This window comes from Peromyscus californicus, unplaced genomic scaffold, assembly GCF_007827085.1.
Source record: "Peromyscus californicus insignis strain IS unplaced genomic scaffold, ASM782708v3 Scaffold_7__1_contigs__length_154581171, whole genome shotgun sequence".
In the NCBI taxonomy this organism is placed as follows: Eukaryota; Metazoa; Chordata; class Mammalia; order Rodentia; family Cricetidae; genus Peromyscus; species Peromyscus californicus.
In genome coordinates, this window is record NW_026294595.1 from 9116247 (window position 1) to 9133361 (window position 17115).

Consider the following 17115-nt stretch of genomic DNA (forward strand, 5'->3'; position numbering starts at 1 on the left):
TCAGTCACTGCTCAGACCACGAGAAGATGCTGACCTGAGACCTGAAGATGGTCTACTTTTCCCGGCTATTGCCTGGGACTGGGCATGGCTGAAGCGGCAGGGAGGCTGGAGCTTTCCCTTGGGCTTCTCTCAATGTCCTGACCCCGCAAGGCTCTGGGGCTCCTCAGGCCCCGCCTTCCCAATTCTCCCCCCCCCGTAGAGACAGCTGCCAGTATGGTGTGTCTGCTGTCAGCCCACCTGCTAATGCTCCCTCACCCCATCACGCTGGTCCTTGTGCCGAGGCCGAGGGCAGTCATCAGTCTCCATGCTGTCCTTGTCCTCTGCGGCACTGCCCGATGCCAGGCTGTGGCGGGTCTCATCAAAGAGTGCAATCACCTCTTCTTGGAGAGTCTCGCAGACATTCAGCACCAGCTGGGAGTACTGGGGGATGTCACCTACTGCAGAACAGATGGGAAGGGTGCTGTCACACAGGGCAGGCCACTGTCACTGCACACCAAGGCTGTCCTCCTAGGCAGGGGCTGGAAAGGCAGTTAAGTACTAAGAGGGAGAGTGTCATAGTACTGGGGGGAAGGGACGGGGAAATACAGTGTTTCCTGGGGTAAAAATGCTAAGGCTGGACTTGGAGAGTCACAGAAAGCCGTGTGGCCCTAACCTGAGGAACTCGGACCCAGGCTGCCTGCTCACCTCGCATCTCCTTCATCTGTAATACCGTAATGAACGCAGAGAACACCTTGGCTTTGGTCTTTTCCATGAGCTGCTGGTCTGCCTGCAGTACCCCTTCCAGGACCTCTGTCAAGGGCCCAAGGATTTTATCCACAGCACCCAACTCTCTGAAAGACCAAGGGGGGAAGCACACGCACCTCACCCACTGCCCTCAGTGCACCTCAGCAGCCACAGGGGGCCAGTCGGCCTCACTGCACGCTGTCTGCCGAGCCGCTCCAGTTCCTGGAAGTAGGAAGTATGTTAGACCCTTCTCCCCTCCAAGAAAGGGAAGGTCAGTCAGGAAGGGTGGGCCACACTGTTGAGGTCGCCTCTTCTGTCATAGCACTCACAGCACTCACCGCTTCCATTGCCGCAGGAGGATGAGCAGCAGAGTACACATCATGGAGCCCAGTCGGAGGCAGTTCACTGATGCTGCAACAAGGAGCTGAATGAAGAACCAGCACAGCAGTCAGGAGTTTGGCTTCTTATGAGCAGACACGGCTCTTGCTTCCACCCACAGTTTCTCTGGCCTTGTGCCCTCCTCCCCTAGCACTGACCTTTCACAGATGCATTGGTGCAGGGAGCTGGGGACACCTCCCAGGCCGCCCGCGGACTGACCTAACCTCTATGCAACCACCAGATTGACCGCAGGGAAAGGAACCCACCCAGACATACTTACTAATGCTTTGGTCCCATCAAGCACATCCAGAAAAAGCTGGCGCCGTACTGCCCCATCAGTCAAGTGCATGATGTCTGCCTGTAAGTGCACAGGAAAAGGGTTATGTCTGAGACACTTCTCAGACTTCAGGAGGCAAGAAACGCAGGGCCTATGAGGCAATTACCAATGGGAAAGTCACTGTGTCCCTGATTAAAATGAAGCTTCAATCCCTGCAGTTTCTTGGTCCATCCTTAGATCTGATCAGAATCAAGTCCAGATTTGCCCTCTCCTCAGAACTACATCCTTTCTCTGCTCAGCACTTTTCAAAAGCTTCCCGGTGTCCAGGAAATTCAAGCCACACCTGCCACATGACCTTCAACCCCAGCTGGGCTCATTCTAGCCCTCCCTCCCTACAACCTCCTTTTCTGTTGTTTTGAGACTGGTTTCACCATGTTGTTATGCAGGCTGTCCCTAACTCATGATGCTCTGCCTTAGCTTCCCCATTAGCATGTACCAACCACACCTGGCTCTTCCATCCTTGCTGAACATACCAAGTGCCTTCTACTTCTGGACTTGACACCTGCGATTCTATCCGCCTAGACTTCTTGCTCCACAGGCTGGCCACCTGAGGCTTTTTCACATACTTAGTACCTGGGGCATCACCTTGGAGAGGCCACCCTGACTACTCTTACCTCATGTGTTAAGCATCACACCATCTTATTAACCATTACAGCAAAGTAACAATCTCAAGTTACACTTTCCATCTGTGAATTTTATAAATTTTATGACTTACCTCTTTTAAGGCCAGTCTCCATGAGAGTAGACCTTCCCTGCCTGTTCACTGCTATAGTCCTGGTGGTTGCAGGTACAGAACAAATATTCTAACAGCCGTGGATGGATGGAAGGAAGGAAAGAAGGGAGGCAGCAAGGTCCACTAGGTAAGTTCCCAGAAGGCAGAGGGCAGCAGAGGTACAACTTAAAAGAACTGCTGTTTGGTTGGATTCTAAAAGGCAGCGACATGGACATCACACACTCAGGTGGCCAAGCCTTGCAGTAGGTCTGAAGTCTCAGGGGTCTATGGTTATCACATCATAGCAAGAGTATGTACAGACCTATTCTTTCTAGGTTTAACACTCCAGGCACACAGGCAGTCTGTATTAGAGAACAAGTCAGAGAGATGTGTGCAAGGTTTTTGGAACAAGCAGGCACCTGCCAAGGTCAGGCTGTAAATCAGTAAAGACACTGCCCAGATGCCCTGGGAAGAACAGCTCAACACCATGTGCTATATGACACAGCAGGGCAGTATCAAACTATGAAAAATGAATGCCAAGAAGGGTGTAAGCCCTTCCCAAACACCAGCATTCTCCCTCTTTAGAAACTGACTGGTGAGACTGGAGGAGATGGCTCCGTGATTAAGAGCAAGAGGACCTGGGTTCAATTCTCAGCACCCACATGGCAGCTCACAACTGTCTATAATTCTATAATTCAGGGGACCCGACACCCATGGCAAAACACCAATGCACATAAAATAAATCAATAAAAACAAAACCAGAACCTGACTGGTGAGATGGCTCAGTGGGTCAAAGCACTTGCTGCACAAGCCTCTGACCTGCCTTCAACCCCAAAACTCACATAAATAAAGGTGGAACTGACTCCAGAACTTAGTCTTCTGACCTCCACACACATGTGCACACACTAATAATAAGTAAAAATTTTAAAACTCACTATACAGTGAAGAGACAGTGGCCTCCATCCTTTTCCTAGAACCAATGAAAACGAACAGCTGCAGACGCGTCACAGACGCCTACAGTGTCCAGAAGGAACAGCACCAGAGGCAACTACACATCTCATGAGAGGCGCACCCCAGACCTATCTAGGCTCAATGCAGCTGAGAAGCCTTCCGGATGTCTGATGGGTTTGGAACTTCGCTGTCCTGCTCTCAAGATGTCTCATTAAGACTCAGCCACGAAGTGCCCGCCCATCCTGGTCTCTTGGCAGACAACTGGTTGCACTTTAGTTCCCAGGGACAAACTTGGATTCATTTATCCCAAGGAGCTGCATGTGTTAGGCACCTCAGCACATCACTGCCTCCTTCTTAAAGCAAAAGCCAGATGCTCAAGAGGTGCTTACATGACTGGTGGCAATGATGAGAAGCATCCTCCAGGCAGAGACCAGCATCTGATACTCCAGCAAGGACGTGCAGCTGCTGCCTTCTGTTTCAGCCATGTAAACCGCCAAAGACTTGACATAGCCTGACCAGTAGGCAAAGCGTTTCTCGCTGGAAAACTTCTTGAGTGTATCTTTTAATGACTGGTCTAATGAACCCCTATGGTGTCAAGAAAACAAAAACCCTAGTCAGGATTCAAAAACAGGCAGGGAATAAGATGAGCGTAGGCCCTTGCTAAGGCAGAGGAAACCAGCTCATATGGCAGCCAGCTCTAGGATCAGCTCCAACATAACGAGTGAGGCTGAGGTCCTTTCAGGAAAGCCTCCTACTCCATCAAATTCCAGTCACACAGACTCTTAACACTAACTCTGACAACCATAAATCAATGGACTGGCCAGGGAAAGTTTACTGGCCCTCTAAAAAATGGGCCAAACCTTCTCTCTTGTTTGCCCTGCTAAGCAACCATGCATTCAGTGATAGACCTCCACCATCTCCCACTCCTCTATCTTTGACTAATGTTTCATGGGATAGTGCTGGAGACATTGCTCATTGGTAGGGCACTTGCTTAGCATGCAAAAGGCCTGGAGTTTGATCCCCAGCACTACACAAACAATAAGAACAACAAAACCACCTCGCAGGGAAAAGGACTCACTTAACTACATAGTATATCTCCAAACATATTATCTTCATGATTAGGGCACAGGTTTCCAAAATGCTGGGCTGTGGAAGGGAGAGAACAAAACACACTAATTACATGGAGAAACACATCTCCATCCCACCCTTGCTGAGAGCAAAGACCTAACACTTAGAAAACACGTAAACACACATTTATGGAATGCAAATGGGCACCGGCCACTGGGCAGGGCAACATGTGCACTGTGGAGACACCAGAGCCTTCCACCCAGAGCAGGCAGGCCACTCTGCTTTCCAGAGGACAGGAAGCAGGCATTGCTCTGCAGAAGGAGCTTCTTGGGAAACATTCTTCATGTTACTCAAGGCAGAATCCTCTTCTCCACCTTACAGACCAACCCTTCCTCTCAGGGACTCCCCGCCACTGTCCTACCCTCCACCATGGCTCACCTCAGATGTCTCTGAGGGAGGAGAAAGAGTTCCAAATAGCGGACTGGTTAAATTCTCCCAAAACTTGGGCCTGGAACAAAAACACTTGTTGAAATAACACTTTTTCTTTCTCATAGCCCCTTCTCTCTAGTCCCCCTTGCGGGTATTTTTTCATACTTTAATGTCCCAACCCTAAAAGGTTTTTCATAAATCAAACTATTCCTATATAAATGTAAAAAGTCCATAAATAAAATTACATCTTCCAGCCGGGCAGTGGTGGTGCACACCTTTAATCCCAGCACTTGGGAGGCAGAGGCAGGTGGATCTCTGTGAGTTCGAGCCCAGCCTGGTCTACAAAGCGAGTTCCAGGACAGCCAGGACTGTTATACAGAGATCTTCCACTTAGGAAGTGCAACTGGGAGGGCTGGAGAGATGGCTCAGGGGTTAAGAGCACTGACTGCTCTTCCAGAGGACCCGGGTTCAATTCCTAGCACCCACATGGCAGCTCACAACTGTCTGTAATTCCAGTGCCAGGGGACCCAACACCCATGGCAAAACACCAATGTGCATAAAATAAAAAAGAAGTGCAACTGGGGCTGATGAGGAGACTCAGTAGATAAAGACACCCCATCACCCAGATTGAGGATCTGAGTTCAGTCCCTGGGACCCATGCCACAGAAGTTGTCCTTCACTGTGACATGTGCTTGCAACCCACACAAAATTAAAAAAATAACCAAAACCAAAACCAAAAACCTGTATTTTTAATTGTTTAAAAACAAAAATAGGAGTTGGGGATTTAGCTCAGTGGTAGAAAAGCGCAAGGCCCTGGGTTCAGTCCTCAGCTCTAAAAAAAACAAAAACAAAAACTCCAGCCAGGTGTGGTGGTAAAAGCCTTTAATCCCTGCACCTGGGAAGCAGAGGCTACAGGACTGTTACTGAGTCTGAGGCTAGACAGGTCTACATAGCAAGCTCCAGGTCAGCCAAAGTTATACAATAAGACCCTGTCCCCAAAAACCAAACAAATAAAAAGAAAAAAGAAAAAGACATGTAAGAGTCCCCAGTACTGAACTGTATGCTAAGTATTCTGTGCATAATCAGGTGAACTCCTAACAAACCTACTTCCATTTTATGGTCAAGTTCATGGGTCAGCTACCACTCCGAGGAGACTCACTTGGTTCTGAGGACAAGCATAGCACTGTCCCTGCGGTCTTGCCACAGAGCATGAAGGAAGGCAATGGCTGCACGATGCAACAGGGGTGGGCACCAGTATCGATCTTGCTGCTGGGAATCAATCAGCTCCAGCACCACATGGAGACAGCTCCACACACCAAGGCTGAATTCCTACAAGAGGAACAGGTGGGCATGCAAGTTCCATAACTGAACTTCCAAGAAGCTCTGTCACCCAGCTCCACCCACCCAAGCACAGGCTGACCTTGGACCCGCTGCTGCCATCCTTCACCTCCAGATTCAGAAACAGCTCAATGAGCCCTGGCTGCGTCTCTACAGCAACAGTAAGGAACTCCAGAATCATGACTTTGATGCGCATGTCCTCGATCTTGCTCTGAAGGCGGGTCAGGAAGGCATCACGAATGGCAGCTGCATCACTGCCCAGGCAAGCATACACTGACATTGGGGCCACCTGGAGACCAGAGCACATAGGTTTAGGGCTCTGTCCTGAAAAACTCCAGCACAATTCTGCAGAAAGGCACTGAAGAATTCCAGTAGATGGAAAATAAGAAAACAACCCAGCCAGGCGGTGGTGGCACACACCTTTAATCCCAGCACTCGGGAGGCAGAGGCAGGCAGATCATTGTGAGTTCAAGACCAGCTTGGTCTACAGAGCGAGTCCCAGGACAGGCACCAAAACTACAGAGAAACCCTGTCTCGAAACCACCCCCCCTCCGCGCCCCCCCCCAAAAAACAACAAACAACCCAAGCTAAAATCTCTGGAGTGAAAGAATGTACAGGAGAGAGAGGAGACAGTACGTAAGGGCTGGAGAGAGAGATGGGTCAGTTATGTGCTTGCTGCACAAGCATGAAGACATCTGTTCAGATCCTCAGCCCCTTGGGCTGGGACCGGGGAGCCTATTAATCCTAGTACTGGGGAGGTAGAAGGCAGAGGACCCCGGATCTGCTGATGAGCAAGTGAACGTACATACATACATACATACATACGTACATACATACATGCAGACAAAACACTCATACACATAAAGATAAATAAAAATAAAAATTGAGGTGGAGAGGTGACTCAGTGAGAGCAGGTGCTGCTCTTACAGAGGGACTGAGTCTGATTTCTAGCACCAACATCAGGCAGCTCACAACTGCCTGTAACGCCAGTTCCGAGGATCCAACATTTCTAGCCTCAGTGGGCACCTGCACTCAAGTGCACATACCCACACACAAACACATACACCCACATAATTGAAATAATGAAATTAAATTACATTTAAAAAGGAAAACAAAGAGTTCAGACTACTACAAGCTTGTCAGTCAACAGTATTTGGTGGAGTTCTGTGTAAGAACAAGAACACATCTAAACCTTCTATTTTTACTATTTTATTAGTTCTACTTTTTATGCATATGGGTATTTTGGCTTCATTTGTCTGTGTACCACGTGTGTGCCTGGTGCCTGGTGCCCGTGTAAGCTAGAAGAGGGTGCCAGGTGCTGGAACTGAAGGAAGGTCCTCTGGAGGAGTGCAGTGCTCTTAACTGTTCTCAAGGAGGCTAGAGGTATGTAACTCAGTGGGAGACTGCTTGCCCAACATGTCTAAGGTCTTGAGTTCCTTAGCAGGCACTACACAGAGATTTAAAAAAATAGAGCCAGAGAGCAGCAAGGAGAGCCCACGTCCCAGCACTCTAGCTGGCTACACAGATCCTACCGTAGCCAGACGTTTCAGCAGCTGGATGGCCAGACGAGGCAAAGCTGGGTCATGTCTGTGGTAGATGTACTTGGCTAGAACAGCAATGAGGTTGTTCCCATGGGCACCTGAAGCAAAGAAAACAGACAGCAGCATGCCTATTAGAATTCTTCCAATGGGCCAGAATAAGTCCAGGTGGCCAATGCATTAATGGCAAAGATGTATTTTTAAGGAAATAATCTTTAATAAATAAGTTACAAAAGCCACTGTGTGTGCTTTTGTACACACAGAAAAAAAAAAAAAAAAAGAAAGAAAGAAAAGAAAAGAAGAAGAAAAAACCTTAAACCTCAGACCTTAAGCAGGAAAGCCAGTGAGCTGGCTCAGTGGGTAAAGGCCCTTTGCCAAGCCTGATGGCCTGACTCAATCCCCAAAACCCACAAGGTGGGGAGGGAGAACCAGCCTCACAGCCTGACACAAGTGCATGTTCGTATCAGATGCGCGCGCGCGCATGCGCGCGTGCGCACGCGCGCACACACACACACACACACACACACACACACACACACACACACACACACACACGCGGAAAGAAAAACCTCTCTGGCTGAACAAGGCAGCACATACTTGTAATCTCAGCAGCTGGGAGGTGAACAAAGGAGGACCGGGAACTGAAGGACGGGGTCAGTGAGACGGCTTACGAGCTAAGGTCCTTGCTGCTCAGCCTGATGACCAGAGTGCAACTCCCAGGACCCACACAGTGGAAAGAAAGAGCTGACTCCCAGACATAATGCACATAAACATAATAAATATAAAAAAGCAAACAAAGCAAAAGAGAGTTCAAGGACCCCTTTGGCTACAAAGACAGTTTAAGGCCAGGCTATGTCTCAAAGGAAACTAAAATAAAATAATTGGGCCAGAGCAGTAACTCAATAGCAGAGCACCTGCTAATGTGCATAAGGACCTGAGTTCAATCCCCAGCATAGCAAATGGAAAAGAAAAGTTAGAAATGGTCTTAGACATGATATAAAACATTACTGTTAATTAGATTGAGCCACAGATTAAGCCAATTTAAAGTCACACTCTAATATGAGCCAATGTGTGTTTTGAAAGTTTTCTTGTGTTTGTTTGTTTGAAGGTTTTCCTATTTCTTTTGAGAGGTCTGTCAGGAACTGGTGACAGAATGCCGGCCTCACTGTCTTGACCAGCAGTTGGCCCTGGCCCTTCTGCCTCTGTAGTGCTGGGAATAAAGGCATGAGCCCCACTCTCTACCTCCTCTGTATGTTGTTAGGTTATCTATTCACTTCCATTTTCTCCTCAGGGACAGTGCTGTTATCCCCATCCTACAGGTAAGAAATCTTGGTTTGTTTAGTTTTATTTTAATTTAACTTTATTTTATGTGCATTGGTATGAGGGTATTGGATCCACTGGAACTGGAGTTACAGACAGTTATGAGCTGCCACGTGGGTGATGGAAATTGAACCACGGTCCTCTAGAAGAGCAGCCAGTGCTCTAAACCGCTGAGCCATCTCTCCAGCCCCGAATCTTTGTTTTTAAGATATGGTCTCACACTGTAGTCATCAGGGTGGCCTAGAACTCAACTCATTAGGTAGCCCTAGCTGGCCTTATATTCCCACTTCAGTCTCCCAAGGATGCTGGGGTTGCTGCGGTTGTCACGCAGCTGGCAGAAACATAAATTTGAACCAAGGAAATGTGACTCCATCCTCCATCCTCATGCATTACTATGTCAACAACAGGAGGCCAGAATAAAGTATGATCCAGGCCCTTTGTTTCCAAGTCAAAGGAAATGAGCTGGGAACAACTTTCATGTCCAATCATAGGGCATAAAATTTAGCCGAGAAAGAAAAATACATACCATGCTGTGTGAGAGCCTGTTCCAGAGGGGACACCACATTAGAAGGAGGTTTCAGCCGAATAACATTGTTGGTGACAGAGAATGCCAGCTTCACTGTCTTGATCAGCAGTTGACCCTGGCCCTGACCTTCTGGCCCATCACTAGGGTGCAAATGGAAATCACAGTTACTTCAGACAACATGATTTCACTCATAGCACGTGTAGTTTCACAAATCAGACTCTTCAGCAGCTTCTAGGGGCCCCAGTCCTGACAAGGAAAGAGAAGAGGCTATGCAGCAGCCACTAGCTACAGCCTTGGAATTGAAATAATTTTTAAAAAGAAACTGCAAGGACCACGAAAGCTGTTATGAGATTGTGTCTTCAAGAAATGAAATGAGGCCGGGCGGTGGTGGCGCACGCCTTTAATCCCAGCACTCGGGAGGCAGAGCCAGGCGGATCTCTGTGAGTTCGAGGCCAGCCTGGGCTACCAAGTGAGTTCCAGGACAGGCGCAAAGCTACACAGAGAAACCCTGTCTCAAAAAACCAAAAAAAAAAAAAAAAAAGAAATGAAATGAAACCTCACCCCAACAACATGGCTGCCTAAAGACCTGAAGGAATACAACATCAACTGACATGCTAAGGAAGGGGAGGGAGAAATCTCACAGGGCTCCACGCTTCAACAGAGAACTACAGGTAAGCAAGGAATGCTAAGAACAGGAGAAACAGTCTTTCTCAGAGATTAGCCCCTTAACTGATCATCCAATACCAAGTGGTCAGTTTCGGAATCATATCAACAACATCAAACATACTGAGCAAGTTGTATTTCTGTTTATGCACACACAATTTGTGTGTGGGGGCGTGTGTGTGTTTAACAATTAACAAAGGAAAACAGACCATCAACCTGAAGGAGTGCAAGGGGAAGAGATGGAAGGAGGTGGAGGGAGGAAAGGGAAAGAGGAAAATAGTGGAATTATATTTATCTTTAAGAGGAGAAAAGTGGGGGAAACAAACAAAGCAACTACAAGCTAAGCTAAGACGGGGCTCTTAGAAATGCAGGCTACCTTGAAGACCAACGGACACGCACAGCGGAGGCCCTACCTGCGGGGCTGAGCAGCCATCACCATGTCTATGGTGTCCACACCAATCCCCATGATACTGATGACTGTCTGTCCGGCTTCTGTATATGCCAGGCTGCAGATGCAGAGTGACGGCAGGCTGGGTGTGTGGCTGGAAGACAGAGGGTTCTCAGTTACTAAGAGCTTCAGAGCTCTTATTCAGAAGGGAGCAGCACTGCCCTGATGCACCTAGCCAACTGGAGACAGGTGAGGCAGATTAGGTGTCTGCAAAAGGAAGAGATTCTGAACACTTTTCTCGGACTTGGTCCTAAAGATCACCCTGAGAAGTAAACTAAACACCCATCACTTAATGGATGCATTTACTGAAATAATTCAGGAATAATAATAATCCATTCAAGACACTTAAGGAAGTATGACAACAAGGGAGGGCTCAGAATCAAGTTACAGAGCAGTGAATGCATTGAATAGAAAAGCCTGGAATCTGTACTGACTAGGTAATAGGCACCTCTGATATAGCACATCGCACCACGTGAGACTTTCTAATGGACATGCATCTTTTTTTTTTTTTTTTTTTTTTTTTAACAGACAGGGTTTCTCTGTGTAGTTTTGGTGCCTGTCCTGGATCTCGCTCTGTAGACCGAGATCCGCCTGGCTCTGCCTCCTGAGTGCTGGGATTAAAGGCATGTGCCACCACTGCACGACCATGCATTATTTTATAATGATCATAGCAGATGATTATGCGTACGGACATGCACCTTCACCTGTCCTTCTCTGATGACAGGGAGGAATGACACCCGAGTCAGGGACAGTAAGTCATAGTGAGATGAATGAGCTCTGGGTTTGAGTTAGTATTTTATGTCAAACTGACAAAGGCTAGTCATTTGGGAAGAGGGAACTTTAACTGAGAAAATGTCCCCACCAGACTGGCCGGTGGGGTATTTTCTTAATTGGTGGTTAATTTGGGAGGGCCCAGCCCATTATGGTTGGTACCATCCCTGGGCCACGTTCCTGCCCTGACTTTCCTCAGTGATGGACTGTAATGTGGACCCTTTCCTCCCCAAGGTGCTTTTGGACATGGTGTTTCATCACAGCAATAGAAATCCTAGATAAGACAGGAGTCAATTAAGGTGAGACATCAGGAAGAAATGAGGGTACTTGAGACAACCAATACAGTGTTCTCCTGGCTGAGTCCCACAATCCCCATTACCTGCTATGTAGGTCTGTCTCCTGGCACAGGTTCAGTATTGCATGAATCAGCTCCAGAATTAGGCAACCTAGACCCCAGAAAAGACAAGCAAAGATGCAGCCTTGTGTTGATGATCTTCATCAAAGAAGGGAGGGAAAGATCTTCAGGGAGCCAGAGGCTTTTAGGGTGTTCAGCCCATGCTTGTCCTTACCGATCAGTTCCCGCACGCCATGAGAGTTATAGCGCCATTTGTGGTAGCTGGGAAGCATCTCCTTCAACACGAACATCACACATGGCACCAGGCCTTGGCTCTGGGTACTACCAAGCTGTCCCTATGGGAAAGCATTCTGTAAGGGCCTTGTCCATGTAAGAAAGGATCCTTTATTACTCAAGATTTAACCTCAAAAAACGCAGACAGGTCCAAAGGAGAACTAGGAACACAATGACCAACAATAGAAGGAGACATCAGAAATTCCTACGTCAACTGAACCTATACTGTGAACAGAGAAAACAACTAAAAAGGCAAGGTGACAGTATCACCAAAGGTGTTGACATGAAGGAGCAGGAAGAAAGTTATTCTGACAGGAGAGAGGTACCCTAACCATCAAAGATGCACAACTGCCAACAACCAAGAAAGCCATTGACTGCCAATGATTTGTCACCCACACCCAAAGCTCAACTATCATAAAACACCAGAGGGAAACACTGATGCCCCAAATTCTCTCTTCTAATAGTGTGATTAATTCCAGTCTCTGTATCTTAAAACTGGAGACTGCTCACTTTGACTCCACACAACGACTGATTTATTTCTAAGCCTTTACTTATTCCTACAGGAAGGATATGTGCGATGTGTTGAGTGGTTTTTGTACATATACAGAAATAACTGGATTAAGCCCAGGCCCTCATCCATACAACAAGTACTATACCACTGAACTACATTCTGCAGGCCTGGCCTTGATCTTACACTGCAGCCCAAGCAGACTTTGAACTTGTCAGCTTTTTGTGTCTGGCTCCTGAGAAGTTAGGATTACAGTCTGGGGACACCAAGCTGGTTGCTGAATGATCTCCATGTGCAAGCCTCTAAACTCCCATCAGGTAGTGACCATATCCTAGTCCTATTCTATAGAAGCTCTCAGAAATTCTGAATTGCCTAAGGTCCAAAAAATTCAAGTAGTAAGTAATGGACTTCAAGTGTCATTCTAATTCTATTCAATTCCAAAATTCTTGTCCCTAACTATACACTAGTTTTTCAGAGCTACAATCCGTTAATTGAATATTTATCAGCTTACAGTCACAATCTGCTTAAGAAAGAAATGAGGAAGCTGGGCAGTGGTGGTGCACACCTTTAATCCCAGCATTTGGGAGGCAGAGGCTTGAAAAAAAAACCAAAAACAAACAAAACAAACAAAAAAAAAACAAAAGAGAGAGAGAGAGAGAGAGAGAGAGAGAGAGAGAGAGAGAGAGAGAGAGGAGAGAGAGAGGAGAGAGGAGAGAGAAAGGGGCTGGAGAGATGGCTCAGAGGTTAAGAGCACTGGCTGTTCTTCCAGAGGTCCCGAGTTCAATTCCCAGCACCCACATAGTGGCTCACAACCATCTGCAATGAGATCTGGCTCCCTCTTCTGGCCTGCAGGGATACATGCAAACAGAACATTGTATACATAATAAATAAATAAATCTTTGGAAAAGAGAGAGAGAGAGAGAGAGAGAGAGAGAGAGAGAGAGAGAGAGAAATGAGAGAACCAAGAAAGAAACATCCAAGTACCTCCTATATGGTAAACACCAGACCATGAAACTAGACCTGTGGAGGGTGCATCCAGGCACACTCTGGGACAAGATAGAAAGTCACATAGACAACAGTTAAAATAGCTTCACACGTACCACAGCAGCAACAGAATTCTCAACTGTCACTACAAGCCTTCTGATTACCAAACAAACTCACACTACGAAGCAAGCACTAAGGCACACAGGGGCACAGACTCAACCCACAGAAGCTGAGGCTATCCTGCATACAGACCAGACTACAGCAGCAGTTAACAGGGGAGCTGTTCCAGAATCATCTCATCAGGCGGTACCTTGACAAGAGTGGTGACCAAACGCAGAAAGGCAACTGTGACCCCATACTCGCCCTGGGGCTGTTCACTGTTCATCAGAAGGTTGCCATACCCTCCAGCATTCATTCCCTCCGCACTAGGAACAGACAGAGGTAGAGGGATAAAATGATGAGCAACGTTTCAAAGCCAAGAAACTGATTATACAGCATTCTTGTTATTGTCTAGATGGCTCCAGCATAAAATACAAAAGCTCCTCAAAGGGAAATAATCAAATGTAGGCAATTTTATAGCCAGGGAATAATTTAAGATTATGTTTTATTGATGTACAATACAACTCCAAGAGGTTTAGAGTGAAAAATCAAACGAGCCATTAGGGAAGCACCAGTCATCTAAGCAGAGAGTGAGGTGAGCATGCTCAGGTAGGAAGATGGCGCCCGTGTCTCAGTAACTGGTCTAGCTCACATACCCTCAGACTGGAGGAAAAGCACACTGACTGCGCTTGAGAATAGGACACCAAGTCTCTGGATCCAAACAGCCCTGGGATGTCTCAGCTGAAAAGCAGATGCCCACATAGCTAATGTAGTTGCAGCTGGATGAGGAAAGCCTTACTCTATTTCTCAAAGTTTAAAAACTGTCAACCATCCAGAACTCGGGAGGAGAGGCAAGCAGAGCTCTGTGAATTCGAGGCTAGCCTGGTCTACACATCAAGTTCCAGGTCAGCCAGGGGTACATCATGATATCCTATCTCAAAAACAAAACAAAACAAAACACTGAATCACCAGTGTGCCCTGAGAAGAGCAGCTCTGTACCCCAGCTCCTCCTCTTCACTTTACCCTCACTCACCCTCAAGGCCAAGAGGATTTAAAGAAGCTTCTTTAAAATGAATAAAGTCAGGCTAGACCTGACCAGGAATGATTCATAGTGGGGAGCACAGTCCACCCCCTCAGGACCTGGCTCACCTAATCATCTGAGTCATGTTGGAGACAGGGTGGGCCACAAATGGCAAAAAGCCTGTGTGTCGAAGATCAGTCCAGACCTGAGAAGGAAAAAGAAATTAGGTATTCACATCCCTCTAGATGTATACTCCAAATGTGATCCTCCTTAGCTGTTAGAAAGACTTGGCATCGCACCTTTGCTGGATTCCGAGCAGCCAAGACAGTTAAGCAATTGACGCAAGAAGCAATGACACTCACAGGAGGGGAGATCACTGTCGTCAACCTGGTTGAAAAACAAAGCGCTGCACCCAGTAAGAGAAGTAACAAGCAGTTTCCTCCACACTCCTCTTGAAGGAACAGGAAAGCCCTCAGCTGGGGAGCTATCCCTAAAGGCCTCCCACAGAGGAGCTCTTGGCCAGGCTCCTGGAAAGCAAGAGAATCACTGCAGCAAGCTCTGCCAACCACAGGGACTCACCGCTGCAGCAGCATGTAGATTCGGGACGTGATGGGCAGCAGACAGTCTGCTATGGACAAGTCTGTGCTAATGACCTTGTGAACCAAATCAATGATAGGTTTCACCCGCTGGCAATGCTGGATCACATCTGTGGGGGAAAACAGCCTGTGACTTCTCGGCACAGAACTCTATAAAAAGATCAGTGTAAGACCCAGATAAACAAATCCCACAGACCCCAAAGGTGGATAGCTTTGAATTCTATCTTGAAGTTAGGTCTAGCCTTCAAATCTTGCAAGCACATCCACTCTTCCCATCACTTGCTATCCAAAACCTGACCTTACCTGCCGTGGAGACAACGTGGAGTAGCATTTCAATCTCGCAGGTGAAGAGAGTCCAGCTACTGTACGAGTATTCCCAGCGTACAAGGTAAGCCCTATCATCCAACATGACTTGGCCCACGGTGCCCTGAGGAATTCGAAGGTTGGTCTGACCCCCTATGGAAGAGAACTCACTGTAATCCTAAAACAAATGTGAGAGGAGACTCTTCTACCAGACAGCACTACTCCACACACGCACAGGGACTGCACAGCAGACAATACTCCTACAACTTTACATTAAAACATGATAAAGGGCCGGGCAGTGGTGGCGCACACCTTTAATCGCAGCACTCGGGAGGCAGAGGCAAGCAGATCTCTGTGAGTTCGAGGCTAGCCTGGTGTACAGAGTGAGATCCAGGACAGGCACCAAAATTATACAGAGGAAACCCTGTCAGGGAAATTAAAAAAAAACAAAAAGTGAAGGTGGGAGTGCTGTGCACACCTGAGTCTCAGACTCCTGATGGTGAAGCAGGAGGAGTGCAATGCATTACGGAATGAGATCTTGCTCCAAATGTTTCTCCTTTTCTTTCTTTCTTTCTTTAAAGACAGGGTTTTTCTGTGCAGTTCTAGTCCTTGCAGAAGATTGTAGCAGAGGGCAAACAACCAAGACAAGCCACACAGAAACCATCTTATCATGCACTCTATATGGTACTGAAGCATCCTCTGGAAGAACAGCATACATATTTAGCCACTCTCTAGTACTACCTCTCCAGTACCAAGATGGTTTACAGAGCAAGTGATCTCTAAATATTTTAAGGCACAACCTAAAGACCACCATTTATTTTGACTAACCTCCATGGAATATTCTAAAAGCAAGAACTAAACTGGCAAATACTGTTTGAGTCTTTCCAAGTGCTGGCCTTGTACATTGCTATACAAGCTGTTCTCACCCTAGCTACATACTGGGCCTCAAGCCAGGGAGATGGGATGCTCACTGGTTTGGTAAAAGGCAGCAGAGACTGTAATTACTATGTCTGAAGGGTGTGTCCAAGCACAGGACAGACACAACACTATTTCGGCAACTGTGGAAAGATGGAGAGGCAGTAATCCCTCCAGAACAATAACTATCCCAGAAAGTGTCAGGCAGTAAAGAAAAAGTACTGTTATGTCTGAGATTGAGTGCAAGAATTTAACACCTATGGTGTTGTTGGGCCAGAAGAATAAGCAATCTACTGGAACTTACACTATCTCACAGAATTCCCCACTCAAGAGGAGGTCGAAATTCTAGGATGTCAATCTCTTCCATGCAGTTTGCTAATCCAATCTTTCATTTTGAGACAGGGTCTCACTATGAAGCCCTGGCTGGCCTAGAACTAGCTATGTAGAATGCCACAGACTGGTCTCAAACTCACTCTGCCTCCACCATAATCAGCCCAATTTAAAATTTTAACACCAGCCATCCATGCAAACAGGTAATTAGAAGAATTGTCTACTTTCTACCTCTTTAAACCCAATAATATTTAAGTCTGTTTTGTAATATGACACCAAATACTGGGTGACGGTGACAAATCGGGCCTACTTCCTTCAAAATGTTTTGGCAGACTCTGGCATGGAAGCCAGCGTTGGTTGGCCCTGCAACCCACGTTGCATATCATTTCATGTGCAGGAAGGTTTTGGTGTCAGTGGAATGCCACAGGATTTTCACTTAATTTTAGTCTGACATCACTTTGCAAACAATACCTAAAGTCTCTGGACATTGTGGAACTGGCATTGTGCTTGTAGAAAGGATACCTGATAG

General features: G+C 47.0%; 1 protein-coding gene across 2 annotated transcripts in view; it reads right to left on the reverse strand.

Annotated features, from left to right (window-relative positions):
* Positions 1-17115, reverse strand: part of Nup188 (nucleoporin 188) — a 56580-nt gene that overhangs the window by 7029 nt on the left and 32436 nt on the right. For both annotated transcript variants that reach the window (XM_052722496.1, XM_052722497.1), the window contains exons 16-34: positions 15342-15494; positions 15022-15148; positions 14742-14829; positions 14571-14647; positions 13633-13747; positions 11772-11892; positions 11582-11648; positions 10397-10525; positions 9321-9460; positions 7469-7575; positions 6019-6225; positions 5758-5927; positions 4608-4677; positions 4180-4247; positions 3491-3686; positions 1382-1459; positions 1062-1147; positions 685-830; positions 256-437 (exon numbers count right to left, since the gene is read on the reverse strand). In XM_052722496.1, coding sequence (XP_052578456.1) covers positions 256-437; positions 685-830; positions 1062-1147; positions 1382-1459; positions 3491-3686; positions 4180-4247; positions 4608-4677; positions 5758-5927; positions 6019-6225; positions 7469-7575; positions 9321-9460; positions 10397-10525; positions 11582-11648; positions 11772-11892; positions 13633-13747; positions 14571-14647; positions 14742-14829; positions 15022-15148; positions 15342-15494 — 2327 coding nt within the window. The remainder of the gene's footprint in view (positions 1-255; positions 438-684; positions 831-1061; positions 1148-1381; positions 1460-3490; positions 3687-4179; positions 4248-4607; positions 4678-5757; positions 5928-6018; positions 6226-7468; positions 7576-9320; positions 9461-10396; positions 10526-11581; positions 11649-11771; positions 11893-13632; positions 13748-14570; positions 14648-14741; positions 14830-15021; positions 15149-15341; positions 15495-17115) is intronic.